Genomic DNA, 14,773 nt, shown 5'->3' on the forward strand with positions numbered 1-14,773 from the left:
GATAAAAATGTCAACCGAGAATGCTAAAATTGTCAGACATGATGAATTCCACAAGGTTATATTTTGCTTTTATTGTCTGATGTTTCATTTTTTTATTTATTTTTTTATTTTTTATTTTTTATTTTTTTTTTTACTTCTGCTCTCTTATATTTGAATGCAAAGTTTCAACAGTTAAACTTCTTGAACTGATCTTGGTTGAAGCAACAAATAAGTGTAAAAAATACATCAAGGAGATAGGAATTAATACATGTGTTGCCAAGCAGAGTTAAAAAATAAACCCTTTTCAATCGTGACACACATCATTCGACTTTAGATTTAAGATATACATGTTGGTAAGCTATTACCTGCTGGAATGTTTGACTGTAGAGACTAAAGTGCACAAACTGTGAATATAAATTATGAGAGATCCTGCACTTACGAACCACGAGTTCTAGCCTCCATTTGTGTGGCAAATTGAACTAGCCTTATTAGAAAATAATGCATTGATTGTGCATCACTACGAGTGTTACAGAAGTTAATAATGAATTTTAAAGTAAATATACGAAGGCATAAAATCTGGAAAGAACCAAAGAAAGTAATTACAACTAAAATCTCACTTTATTCAAACAAACGCTTATTTATAAACACAAAACAAGAGGAAATCTAAAGAAAAGTGCAAATGGTCAATATTTTCAAGCTATATCACAAGAAAAATATAATTTTAAGGATCCCGCCCTTTTCTTATGGAAAATGGCTCTCGGTCAAATTATTTCTAACTATGCGCAAACGAAAGGCCTTGAAGTGTAGATAAAAAGACTCCATGGGCACGAATTTCTAAATATTATATTTCTCGAGTTATATGGGGTTACAGTTACGTGATGTCATAAAAACAGCGTGAAATAAAACTGTAATGTGCCCATGAGTGGACTGACCTTGTCTAAGTGCTGTAGTTCACAATACGGCCACAGACGAGGGACTGCGCAACGTCTGTGATCGCATCGTGAACTACAAGCTACTTCGACAATCCGCGTGATGCATTATTCGCGAAAATGCTGTTTCGAGGGGACCGAAAGCCAGTTAGCCAATGCCATTATGAGTTTCTGCTAGCTTTGATGTCATTGACTAACTGGCTTTGTATCCTCCGAAGTAGTTTTTTGACGAATAATGTATCACGTGGTTTTCATGACATCGTGTGACTTTAAACCCACATAACTCGAGAAATATAATTGTTTGAGATTTGTGCCCATAGAGACTTTTTATCTACACATCAAGACCTTTCGTTTGTGCATACAGGGTTTTCACTGATTTGGCAAGCACGAATTTCCTGACTTTTGCAGGTTTTCCAGGACACAATTTATAAATTTCCAGGGTTACAGATAATGTAAAAAAGCAACTTTATTTCTTCGGACCAGAGGTATACTATGCATGTACATTTATATTCGTCGTTTAAACGCCGTAACATCATTTAAAAAAATGTTAAACTACTGGCTCGTCTTGCGATGAACCAGAAGGAATTCCTGCTTAGCATTATAAAACGTTAAAAATTAGATTTGAAAGTTATAAACTCATATTGAAATTCCCTGACTTTTTCAGGTTTTGTCAGATTTTCATGGAATTCCCTGACTTTTCCAGGACTTTTCACGAATAAGGTGAATTCCCTGACTTTACCCGGTTTTCCAGGTGGGTGGGAACAGTGGCACAGTTAGAAATAATAAATTGACCGAGATCCATTTTCCATAAGAAAAGGGCAGGACCCTTTACGACTGAAAAAATAATACAAGATTTACGGGTGTAGAACGTGCATATGCATGCATATGCCTATCTGGCTGTGCTACGGTAAAGTCGGAAAAACAAACTGTATCTTGAATATATATCGCGTAGCATTGTTTAAAATGCCAGTGCTTTCCATTTGTTTTAAGAACGTATAATGCTTTTTGTAATTTCCTGTGTAATGCCAAAATTCAAAACTATAGTCCAAATGTTAAAAACGATGTTCAGAGTAGTGTATGAACGCGAGAAAGAGAAATAACCCCACACGAAATTGAATAATATTAAGATTTAGTATTAACCGGAATTAAACATAATTTTAGGCAAACGTCGAGACAAAAGCAGATCTAAACCAATGGTACATGTCATCTGTAGTGAAACATGTCGAAATCTGCATGTTAAACATATGGAATGTAGAAAAAAAACGCGTTAGGACAACGCTGTTCGAATCACTCTGTATATAGCACGCATCTCGCTATCTTAGAAAAAAAAATGCGCATTCTAGACACGTAAATCTGTACATATTGTGAGCAAAGTACATCCATCCACTATAGTATTTCAGTAGAATTAAGCTATTTTTGTGTGCGTTACGCAATGATGACAACACCTTAAAGTTCAATTGTCAATAATACCTTTACATTTACATTTCATGACACATTGGAATGCATACAAAGCTGTTGCAGTCTGTAGGCAAAAGAACACATTTCTTTACATTATTCTCAACCTGAAACACTGAAAGTTTTGAAAGCTCTCTTACTTTAAATATGCCAAAATAAGACGACTTCACGATGTCACTAACACTGACTTCACGTGCTGGTGTACATGTGTTGTTTTCTTGTACGGAATGAAAATCATCTTTGTCACAAACAATGGTACTGTCTGATTCATTATTCCTAGAGAGTTCAACATTTGCCACTATATCTTCAAACTGTCGGTTGACCTCTTTCTTTATTCTTTTGTATGCAGTTGAAGATAAAACACGGTGGTGACTTTTAGGCATCTGTACTCAATAGGAGTTTTTTTTTCTGTAAAAGAAATATAAATGCTTCTATTACACATTAACTCTAGATTTCATTAAGGATAGTTTAGCAACAAATTTCGTGCAAGACCAGTTATTTGTAATTTCTGTGTATTAGAACTTTTTCTTTAAATCATCTAAGGGAATAAAAGTTGATCCAAACAAGTCTGAAACCCACACTTAAGCCAGCACTGGCAGCAAATGCTGCAGACTCTAAAACAAATAGGATAGAATGCCGTTACATGGACGTATACGTATACGGAAAGATGGGAGACCACATCGGGATAAAAACTAACACTTGTAAAATCTCAATCACGAAGAAATGAAAAATAATGTTAAAAAGGGTTGGCAAATTGGTAAGTGCCTTCATTTGTTACACCATGGGCCCTTTCAAATCATGGTGTCACTGGTGCTAAATCATAAGATTTTACTGGAGTTGCTGCAAAAGTTAATTTTATTAACAATGCTGAATTTACTTGTCTTATTTTCGCAATCAAATTGTCATTTTTGTATCAGAAATGTATTGTTACAATTTTAAGTGTTGGAAAGTAGTTAGGGCTAAAATAGTATTATTAAATGTTTGTTGGACATTTCTGAAATTGCTTTACAACCTTTAAGAACACGACTGAGGTTTGTACAGTTCTATCGTGCATGGGAACTTCAGAAAAGGCTATTTTTCCTCTGCAATGATTAAGAATGTAGTATTAAGAAAAAAATTGTAAAGATAGTGTTTCAACACTGATTTGGTGAAACTAAGTAAAGCTCTGAGAAACTTAAATATTTAGCAAGATTAGAAGCCATTTTCTCATGAAACAGTACATTTTTAGTTTTCAATTACAACCTGGTGCTTAAGCAGTAAAACTACTAAAAATATATTATCAAATAAACCGAATGGTGAGAATCTCTCTTTTTCTCTCAGAAAGAGAGAGAGACCGTCCCGGTGGTCTAGTGGTTAGCGTCGCTGACTACGGACTTAGGGTTCCAGGGTTCGATCCCAGGCGCTGCGATGGTTTCCAAGGCGTGGGTCTGGAACGGTGCCCACTCAGCATCGTAACGCAATTGGGGAGCTGCTATGAATGAAGATAGTGACGATCACAGTGAAAGCTTCGGCTCTTCTCTCCCAACCCGTCTGGTCAGCGTGGGAGCAGTAAACTAATTCCTCCCTCTGGGGAGAGGCCTCATCCAGTAGTGGAACGAATATGGCTGTGATTTATTATTATACACCGAATTAAAATTATATTAAAATTATGTTATTCTTAGGAAAATATCCCAGTACATATAAATAGTGATGACAGATACAGAGTTAATCTATCTTTCTTCTACATCCTGCATGATTGGTCACGAACACGAACAATACATTGAACTAGAGGGCTAACCAGAATTCAGACTATCCCTACGGTATTGAAAATTTAGAAGGTATTCTGTGAAAAAAGGATACAAACCCGTGCATCTGTCTCGTTGACTCATTTAATACATACTTCTTTGTTGTCTGCGCTTACTAACTGCTGGACAATTATTACCACAGGAAAATTTTAAACTGTTTCTAAAATTGCATATATGTACATACAGAAAAACGAAAGGTGTCTAAAGGCAAATTGGTAAATCAAATAGGGGAAATAGCTTTTATGAATATGCTCGCAAAGAAAATGTAGCTACCTTTCGGTATCAGCATCAAATCATCATCATAATATTTTAATCCTTTATGTAACTCCTTCCTCCGGGACCAGTAGCGTAGCCAGGATGTGTGTTTGGGGGGGGCCCAAGTGCTGTTATAAGTACATATAGAAAAATTACAAACAAAAAAATATATAAACATAAAAATATATAAAAAATTACAAACATCAAAGTACCAAAGTACATTGTCGGACCTCTTTGGGGGGGGGGCCCGGCCCCTCCGGGCCCCCCCTTCCCTACGCCACTGTCCGGGACGTAGCATTAAAATAATAATAATAATAGTAATAACCATTGCCCCAAAACGAAACTTTTCAGGAAGATGAAAAGAAAGCTTTTCTTACTACACTAGCAGAAATTGTGCACATGAGCTTCCTTAAGCATGTTCTAGAAAGTCTGAGACACATGAACAAAGATATTTGAAGAATTTCTTAGTTTGTACTAGGGAAAGTTTTTTTATACCCCCCTCGCCTTCCCTGATTTTTAGGTAGTTTCTTATAAATTGCCTATTGCAGAGACTCTCATGTCGGCACTTCCGGAAAATTTCTATATATTTTGCCGATCATGACTCCCTGACACTAAAACCACCCTTAGTTCAAATGTATATAAATATATATAACGTTTATTGTAAATGCTCTAGCTGCCGTAATTTTTCACGGATTGAAACCAAAATTGGTCGTATTAATGAGTTTGTTAGCCACAATGATCGGATGAAACATTTGAAAACGGCGGCCATTTGAACTTTCGAAAAATTCGTAATTTTTACAATTATGAACCGATCTGCACCATATTTGAACAAAATGTCGTGGTTAACAATATACTAGATGTGTGTGAAAATCAGAACGAACCGTTAGAAAATTTCAAAGTGGCGGCCGTTCAAAGAAGCAAAATAAAAAAAAAGAAAAAGCAATCTTCCCGTGAACAAGGATCGAACTAGTGACCCTTGCATTACTCAACCTATGCCTTAGACCACTTTTTTTTTTTTTTAATATTCACGCCGACCTTTCTTACACACTCATACCACATATACTGATTTGTGATTACCGATTACTGATTTCCGCTTAATACATTCCACAAGAACAACCACGACACTAGGCAACACCCAAGCCCAAGGCGAGAATCGAACCCACGAGCCCCACAGCCAGGGGACAGCAACCGAACGCGTCTAACCATAAGACCACCGAGGTTTCTCCACTCGGGAAACTGTGACGCGAGGGAAGAAGATATTTTCTCAGTATTTGTATATTTCAATCTATCAAGAGAAGTCCGTGCATTAGGTCGCGCATCAATAAAATACATGCTAGAAAGAAATCTACCTATCCTTTGCGGCCTTGTGCCAAAAGCTGTTTTTTTTCTTTGAATAGGGCAGTTTTTGAAAAAAAAAAAAGATTGACATTATAAGCCAGTAAATTTGCAAAGGAAAAAATTAAGTTACCAACATTTAAATTCTTCCCCAAAAAAGCTTCTTTATTTAAAAAAAAATAATAATAAAGCAACTTATAATCTCTGTTTTCTGACCTTGGGCTAACATGTAATCTAGTCGGTAAAGTGACCGACTGCTAATCGAGCGACATGTGTTCCATTCCCGGTGAGAGTACAAGGAACTTCTCAACTGAGGCTCTACGTCCTAAGGGGTTTCGTCTGCATGATTCTAGTTTCTTATACCGAAAGCTTGCTCCAATATCTTCGTGTGTATATTCGTAAGTACTCTTTTCCTATATACAAACATTTGAACAGAGAGCTTAAATGTAATGCAGCGTGAACAAGAACTCTAAGCTTAGAGTCAAACGGTGAATAAAATAAGACAAATGTTACTAGTTTTAAAAATACTAGGCCAGTAACTAATTTTACTGCTCTGAGCTATGCATGTTTTACAGCCTAAAGAGTTAGAAAATATACTGCTTAAGTATACCTGACGTCTTCTTTCCCTTCCTCCGTTCCTGTCCACCGCACCTTTTAACCACCTTTGGGTAATGTGTATAATTCGGTGTGTTGTGACATTATATACTGGGAAGTTTGCGGCGACAACATCTGGAAAATGCAGAGAATTTGATTTAGAAGTACAAAAGTGGAGCAAAAATGGCACACTGTAAAATATTAGTATTGACTAACTAACAGTAAAAGATAATCACTTTCTAGTATTCATTTTTATTTTCGTTCTCTTTCCAGTGAGCTTTTCAGACAAAATAACACCAGAAATGCAATTGGCTAAAAGTGGTCCAAAGAACTTACCGATGACTATCAAGGAGAGATTTAATATAAGTACAATAGGTAGATGAAGCATATTTCAAAGCTCTTTTAATGCTTTTACCCATGCTGTACTTCTTGAACTCGAGAAACCAATTACTATTTTTCTCCTCGAAAATGTCCCTGAAAGGGAACTAAAGCTAAAGTAAAATCTCGAAAATACTGCAGGATATTTTCATCAATGCTCACACAACTATGTTAGGTACAAGTTCGTTGGAGAAGAAAATCGGACAAGGAGAAGGGGATAAAAAAAGAAAAAACTATGGGGCGAACATGCGGAAAAAAGAAAAAATATTAAAAACGATTTAAATGGATTTTTTTATGTCATAAGAGGTTTATCATGAGGTCTACTGTTCGAAGAACCTTTATAGTAGTTATTTTATGTCTTATGTGAAAACACACAAACAATTACAAACTTTCATCCATGTATTCTAATAAAGGGTATCCGAAACACAACGTACAAGAAAGAGAATTGGTACCAATCTACAGGTATTGTGTTAGGAAATACAATGCACCTTTTCTGGAAATAATTTATATATTGCCAACCACGAACTCTTCATTCAACATCAAAAAGTAATTTTTCATAGCCTAAACCAGTAATAAACCATTCTCCCGAACTTTCTTGTATATTCAGAGAATTCCCATTTTCCCCCGACTGTAAACACTATCATGGGTACGCTCGCTTGCCATCAAACAGTGACACGCAGTGTTGACCTTATAGTTGCTAACAGCTGGCACTGAAGTAGGCTTCTAAGCTCATTCCGTTACACGAGTTACTATTACTAGTATTAAGGTTATTCGAAAAGTAGACCTCGCGATAAACCTTTGAAAGTGTCATTCAGATTCATCAAAATCCATTGTTCGAGCAACTCCCTTTCATTTTCTGCCTTCGTCTTGTCCGATACCCCCCCCCTTCCCAACCAATATCCCGGAATCTTCAATTTATATTTGCACATTTATAAGGCTCTTATAACAGAGGACAATCCATTAAAGTAGTTTTTAATAAAAATGCTCGTTTTTCTATAGTTTTACCCCTCTACAGGGAGTTTCACCCCCCCCCCCTCCTGTGATACGACAGAGCAGAAGCTAGTTAAAAATCTCTTTGTTACCTTCCATCAACAGTAGGACCTGCTAACAGACACTAGACGTAATTAATACTAAAATGTGACAATGGTTTAAGACTTTTTTTTTTTGCTTACCTCGAAAAATTTCAGCCAACAAAGATTTTCCAAAGGAAAACTTGGCGTTACTGCCAGTTATGTTAACTCTCAGAGCTGCTTCGTCTGTCATCAATTTCCTCAGAGCATTTCTTGCACACTGTTCCACATTTTCTCCACCCACAGCGGTCAACAACCGAATCTGAAACACAAGCGAACAACGTTTTTGTGAAGTATTCAAACTGGTAAGGTACAGATCAACTTTCTGACTTATGTTAGAGAAAGGTTATAAACACAAATTTAACTCAGCAAATAGCCGAGAAACACATTAATTTTTTTAATCCTAGAACAAGGAAGACTCATTGAGGACTTAATGTATCAATTCCAAATCCTTAATAACTAAATAGACTGTGCAGCCGCAAAAAAAAAAAAAAAAAAAAAAGTTTGAACTCTATAAACGAGATATGCAAATAATGACTTTTTACTTGCAAAAATCTGGAATAAAAATATTAATGAAGTTTCGTATTTGAGGAATGTGTACTTCTTATAGTGGAATCAGCTACGCAAGTGCAACGCTAAAAATTTCGCCCCTTTTTCGCAGCGAGAGCCATATAAGACGTGAACCTACAGTTTAAAGTGGGTTTCGAACCACTCCATTCACGGTGAGCTCCCAGCGGGAATCCAACTCGCGACCACGCGCACTGATGGCAATCGCGCTAAGTATCAGACTACGAGGAAACCCACTTTACAATACATCCACTGATGTATACACAACGTATGTTGAAAACTAATATCCATCATTTGGACACTGTTGCCTGCTGACGAAATATATATATATATATATATATATATATATATATATATATATATATATATATATATATATATATATATATATATATATATATATATTATTAGCCCGATACGCATGTCTGTATTCCGAACAATTGCTGTCCGGTATTGACTGCTGTGAATTGCACTTTTCAGGGCCAATCCAGTAATATAAAAATCATTCTTGTCTGATAACATTATCATGGCTAAACAAAATCTGCACTCGTGTCCGAATGAGTCCCTATCTGTGTACATATGCAAGTTAATTAAAGTTGTACCAAATTTTCTATTTAGTAGACCGTCTGGTAAACTGAACCCTAATTTTTAAACCTGATGGTAGTGGGAAGGAGCCTACATTTTGAAAATATGGTATTTCATGCATTTTCTTCATGGTAGAACTAGAGGAGTTCTTCTAAAGTTTTACCAGGGCTCTGAGAGTTTCAAGGGGACCTTTTGGACCTGTAATTTTTACTGTTTTGTTTTGAGTTTTTTTTTTACTTGGAAATCTTAATTTGCACCCTCCACATAACGTGTGAGTTGCCATTATGTTGTACCTTTATTAACAAATAAGATATAATTTTTTGAACGTTAAGTTTGCAGCTTAGTGTCAGCGTTTACCATCACCTTTATTTTGTAAGTCTTTGCATTTTTAAGTACAAGGGCATAAATCCCATTTTTCGCATTATAAGAAACTGTATTTTACGATTACTAAAGCAAACGAACCTAATTTTAACTGTTTTCAAGCTAGAATTCTTACAGAACGATCCGAGGATATTACCTGTCTCCGGACATAAGTTAAGGAAATGGCGCTAACGTATTTTTTAAAAATGTATCGGTTATTAATGAAGATACAACATTGTGGCAACTCACCATTATGTTGAAATTCAAAATTAAGAGTTCCAAGAAGAAAGAAAGAAGAAAAAAAAACTCGAAACAAAACAGTAGAAATTACAGGTCCAAAACGTAACTTTAAGCAGTTTCAACGAAGACTGCACGGACTGCAATTTTGTGACGGTGTTGCGGACCAGTGATCTAGAACATTCCCTGGGTTCACTTGAGCAGACGGCTCTACCAAAAACAAAATTTATAGGTAAAATACGATGTCAAACACTTTTCGTAAACGAAGTAGAGTGTGAATATAAGTAATTTCTGCCATTAGATATCATATTGAAATACATTTTAAATGGGAGTGAACGTATTATAAGTGTAACTATTTACTGAAGCGGAAGAATACAAGAATGCGAAAAAGGTGGAAATAAACGGCGGGAATGTTTTGTTCGTGTTAGCAATGGTCAATTTGCGATGAATATAATGCAAACATACTATTTTATTACAACAATTGTGTGATAAAGAGCACCATATTATAAAGTTTTTGCAGCGCCTTGGTGTGCTGAAACGTGAAATCAACTATGCAAAGTGTGAAAAAGACGTAAAAATTCAAAACAGACGAATTTCTCCTCGCAGGGGGCCATTTTTACCCTGGAAACCAGGGAAGCCGTTTTGAAAGTAAGAGTTATTTAGATTATTTAAGTGTTTTTGAAGGTGAAAATTATTGGGGACATTTTATGTATTTTTCCATTCTTGTTTATGCGTATGCCCCCCTCCGCTGACGCGCCTGCTTCCTGCAGACGTACCCATCGGGCCGCCCTGCTGCGCTCCTGCACTGACTCGGTTAGATGGCATTCGTACTTTTAGTAGCCACCTAGCACAAGTTTGTTCATGGTTTAAGCATTAGCTCCTCATTTAGTGCATGTTCTGCAAGAAGAAATCGGAAAATGCAATAAAAGTGTGAAAATTTGGTAGAGGCGTCTGCTCGAGTAATGCCCCTTCCCTTTAAGGGTTGCTGCAACAGGAGGGAATTACACTCTCCATCCTCTCCTTTCACTCACGTTTCACTTGGTTTAGCACCTTTTTTGGAACTCTCATAGTCCTTGCATATAGAAAGACACAGGTCCAATTGGTCAACGCTCCTGCGTAAGACAAGCGAACCACAATTATAACCTTTTCATGAGTTTATAATAAGTGGTCTGCGTTCTAGAGCAGCTTTAACTAACTTTTATGGTCCATGTTCCGTTAAGGGGGTCCAGAACTACACTGGACCCCCTTAAACTAAGCTAAGCTAACCTAACCTGACCTAACTTAACCTAACCTAATATAACGTTATATTATATAATCAAACGAAAATCAATAGAAAGTGGTGTCAAAGGCACTGGACCCCCTTAACGGAACATTGACCACTTTTATTTGACAAGGGTGTAAAATAAACTGACCCCATATATGCACGAGTACGAATTCTATTAGTTTTCGAAGTACAAGGGCCTAAATGTGTTACGGTAATGATCTTCACACCATAAAGGAGTTCATTTTATCATTTGTAAACCAAACTTTTTAAAATTTACCCAACCTAAAGCCAGTAGGCCTACTATGTAGCCTATATGGGGGTCGGACATCTACACCCTTCGCCTTTATTTGATTCACAATATACAGGAGGTATGTGCATATTTTTATTTCGAGGCTATAACTTTTTTTAGTGTCTTACTAGTAGGTTGCAAACAATTTAGTACATTTCTAAACCCTATTCTACGCAAAGTTTACAATTTTCCTCGATTTGCTCTAGCGAGTATAGCAAGTAAATTTAAAAATCTTACCATCAGTGTATTTTACTGCCACTTCGTAGGTATCCCATGTTCCCTCATCTGGTTCTTCATGGAATATAATATGTCTTCGTCGTTTTGTTCATGCATATGATGGCCATCTTGCAATTTCTTTTCCTTCGTGTTCAGATATCCAACACTTTGGTATAGTAGCTAATGTATCTTCTTCCTTATAAATAAAACAGAAAATAATTTGCACATCTTGCCATTTGCCCGCCACACTTGAGACCCGCATGTAAACAACAAGTGAAGTCCTCCTTCCGCATGCACGCGGCGATGTTGACGCGTTCCTTCCTCTTCGAATCGAAGAAGCGCGGACTGCAACGAAGTACACGCTGTTACGTGGTGGCACCGTCACTATGCCTCTGCTTCATATCTCTATCCGACTTGTCGGAGATCCGCCGCCAGCGGCCCACTGGCGATACTCTTCGATACGTCGCTGTGGCGACGAATCGACCATTTCCCTGCCAGTGGCCCACTGGTTTTCAGCGACTCTTACGGCATGGGGATGCCAATCGTTTGTGCTTCGTTTGTGCCGGAACGTACCGCAAAAATTTTCTTTTGTACCACTTCCGGTACCAAGTTATACGGGTTTTGAAGTGGGGGGCTGGCGAAACGGCAGCCCCCCACCTAAAAATTTCAAAACAAAACCTATGCCAATCGTTTGTGCTACGTTTGTGCCGGAATGTACCGCAAAAATTTTCGTTTGTACCACTTCCGGTTCGAAGTTATAAAACTTTTAAAGTGGGGGGGCTGGAGAAACGGAAGCCTCCATTTTTGGAATTTCGAAACAAAAAATTTGCCAATCGTTTGTGCCGGAATGTACCGCAAAAATTTTCGTTTGTACCACTTCCGATACGAAGTTATAAGGGCTTAAAGGGGGAGCTGCGGAAACGGCAGCCCCCCCACCTAGGAATTTCGAAACGAAACCTATGCCAATCGTTTGTGCTACGTTTGTGCCGGAATGTACCGCAAAAATTTTCGTTTGTACCACTTCCGGTACGAAGTTATAAGGGTTTTGAAGTGGGGGCTGAGGAAACGGCAGCCCCCCTCCTAAAAATTTCAGAACTAAACCTATGCCAATTGTTTGTGCTACGTTTGTGCCGGAATGTACCGGAAACATTTTCGTTTGTACCACTTCCGGTACGAAGTTATAAAAGTTTTAAAGTGGGGGGGCTGGAGAAACGGAAGCCTCCAACCTTGGAATTTCGAAACAAAAACTATGCCAATCGTTTGTGCCGGAATGTACCGCAAAAATTTTCGTTTGTACCACTTCCGATACGAAGTTATAAGGGTTTAAAGGGGGGGCTGCGGAAACGGCAGCCCCCCACTTAGGAATTCCGAAACGAAACCTATGCCAATCGTTTGTGCTACGTTTGTGCCGGAATGTACCGCAAAAATTTTCGTTTGTACCACTTCCGGTACGAAGTTATAAGGGTTTTGACGTGGGGGCTGAGGAAACGGCAGCCCCCCCACCTAAAAATTTCAGAACTAAACCTATGCCAATCGTTTGTGCTACGTTTGTGCCGGAATGTACCGGAAAAATTTTCGTTTGTACCATTTCCGGTACGAAGTTATAAGGGTTTTAAAGTGAGGGGGCTGGAGAAACGGAAGCCTCCAACCTTGGAATTTCGAAAGAAAAACTATGCCAATTGTTTCTGCTACGTTTGTGCCGGAATTTACCGCAAAAATTTTCGTTTGTACCACTTCCGGTACGAAGTTATAAGGGTTTTGAAGTGGGGGCTGAGGAAACGGCAGCACCCCCACCTAAAAATTTCAGAACTAAACCTATGCCAATCGTTTGTGCTACGTTTGTGCCGGAATGTACCGGAAAAATTTTCGTTTGTACCACTTCCGGTACGAAGTTATAAGGGTTTTAAAGTGGGGGGCTGGAGAAACGGCAGCCTCCAAACTTGGAATTTCGAAACAAAACCTATGGCAATCGTTTGTGCTACGTTTGTGCCGGAATGTACCGCAAAAATTTTCGTTTGTACCACTTCCGGTTCGAAGTTATAAAAGTTTTAATGTGGGGGGGGGGTTGAGAAACGGAAGCCTCCATTTTTGGAATTTCGAAACAAAAACTATGCCAATCGTTTGTGCCGGATTGTACCGCAAAAAATTTCGTTTGTACCACTTCCGATACGAAGTTATAAGGGCTTAAAGGGGGAGCTGCGGAAACGGCAGCCCCCCCACCTAGGAATTTCGAAACGAAACCTATGCCAATCGTTTGTGCTACGTTTGTGCCGGAATGTACCGCAAAAATTTTCGTTTGTACGACTTCCGGTACGAAGTTATAAGGGTTTTGAAGTGGGGGCTGAGGAAACGGCAGCCCCCCACCTAAAAATTTCAGAACTAAACCTATGCCAATCGTTTGTGCTACTTTTGTGCCGGAATGTACCGGAAAAATTTTCGTTTGTACCACTTCCGGTACGAAGTTATAAGGGTTTTAAAGTGGGGGGCTGGAGAAACGGCAGCCCCCCCACCTAAAATTTCGAAACATAACCTATGGCAATCGTTTGTGCTACGTTTGTGCCGGAATGTACCGCCAACATTTTCGTTTGTACCACTTCCTGTACGAAGTTATAAGGGTTTTAAAGTGGGGGTTCGAAACAAAAACTATGCCAATCGTTTGTGCCGGAATGTACCGCAAAAATTTTCGTTTGTACCATTTCCGATACGAAGTTATAAGGGTTTAAAGGGGGGGCTGCGGAAACGGCAGCCCCCCCCACCTCGGAATTTCGAAACGAAACCTATGCCAATCGTTTATGCTACGTTTGTGCCGGAATGTACCGCAAAAATTTTCGTTTGTACCACTTCCGGTACGAAGTTATAAGGGTTTTGAAGTGGGGACTGAGGAAACAGCAGCCCCCCCCACCTAAAAATTTCGAAACAAAACCTAGGGCAATCGTTTGTGCTACGTTTGTGCCGGAATGTACCGGAAAATTTTCGTTTGTACCACTTCCGGTACGAAGTTATAAGGGTTTTAAAGTGGGGGGGCTGGAGAAAAGGCAGCCTCCAAACTTGGAATTTCGAAACAAAAACCTATTGCAATCGTTTGTGCTACGTTTGTGCCGGAATGTTCCGGAAAAATTTTCGTTTGTACTACTTCCGGTACGAAGTTATAAGGGTTTTAAAGTGGGGGGCTGGAGAAACGGCAGCCCCCCACCTAAAAATTTCGAAACAAAACCTAGGGCAATCGTTTGTGCTACGTTTGTGCCGGAATGTACCGCAAACATTTTCGTTTGTACCACTTCCGGTACGAAGTTATAAGGGTTTTAAAGTGGAGAGCTGGGTGAAACGGCAGCCCGCCACCTAGGAATTTCAAAACAAAACCTATTGCAATCGTTTGTGCTACGTTCGTGTCGGAATGTATCGCAAACATTTTTGTTTGTATCACTTCCAGTACAAAAGTATGACAGTTTTAACTAGGGGGCTGCCGTTTCCAGTAC

General features: G+C 38.5%; 1 protein-coding gene across 1 annotated transcript; it reads right to left on the bottom strand.

The window, feature by feature from the left end:
* Positions 1-713: 713 nt before the first annotated feature.
* On the bottom strand, positions 714-11,576 carry LOC145677534 (uncharacterized). The gene is made up of 4 exons (XM_081748009.1): positions 11,319-11,576; positions 7,882-8,041; positions 6,348-6,466; positions 714-2,771 (listed from the first exon to the last, which is right to left on the bottom strand). The coding sequence occupies exons 1-4, from the start codon at positions 11,319-11,321 to the stop codon at positions 2,739-2,741; spliced, it is 315 nt and encodes a 104-aa protein (XP_081604135.1). The 5' UTR covers positions 11,322-11,576; the 3' UTR covers positions 714-2,738.
* Positions 11,577-14,773: the final 3,197 nt, after the last annotated feature.

Source organism: Thermobia domestica, unplaced genomic scaffold, assembly GCF_964235325.1.
Source record: "Thermobia domestica unplaced genomic scaffold, izTheDome1.hap1.1 HAP1_SCAFFOLD_1011, whole genome shotgun sequence".
In the NCBI taxonomy this organism is placed as follows: domain Eukaryota; kingdom Metazoa; phylum Arthropoda; class Insecta; order Zygentoma; family Lepismatidae; genus Thermobia; species Thermobia domestica.

Coding starts and splice junctions, on each gene's coding strand:
- LOC145677534 (XM_081748009.1), bottom strand. Junction 6,467..7,881: donor GTTGGCTGAAATTTTTCGAG/GTAAGCAAAAAA, acceptor TGCATTTTCCAG/ATGTTGTCGCCGCAAACTTC. Junction 2,772..6,347: donor GAAGGGAAAGAAGACGTCAG/GTATACTTAAGC, acceptor TTTCTTTTACAG/AAAAAAAAACTCCTATTGAG.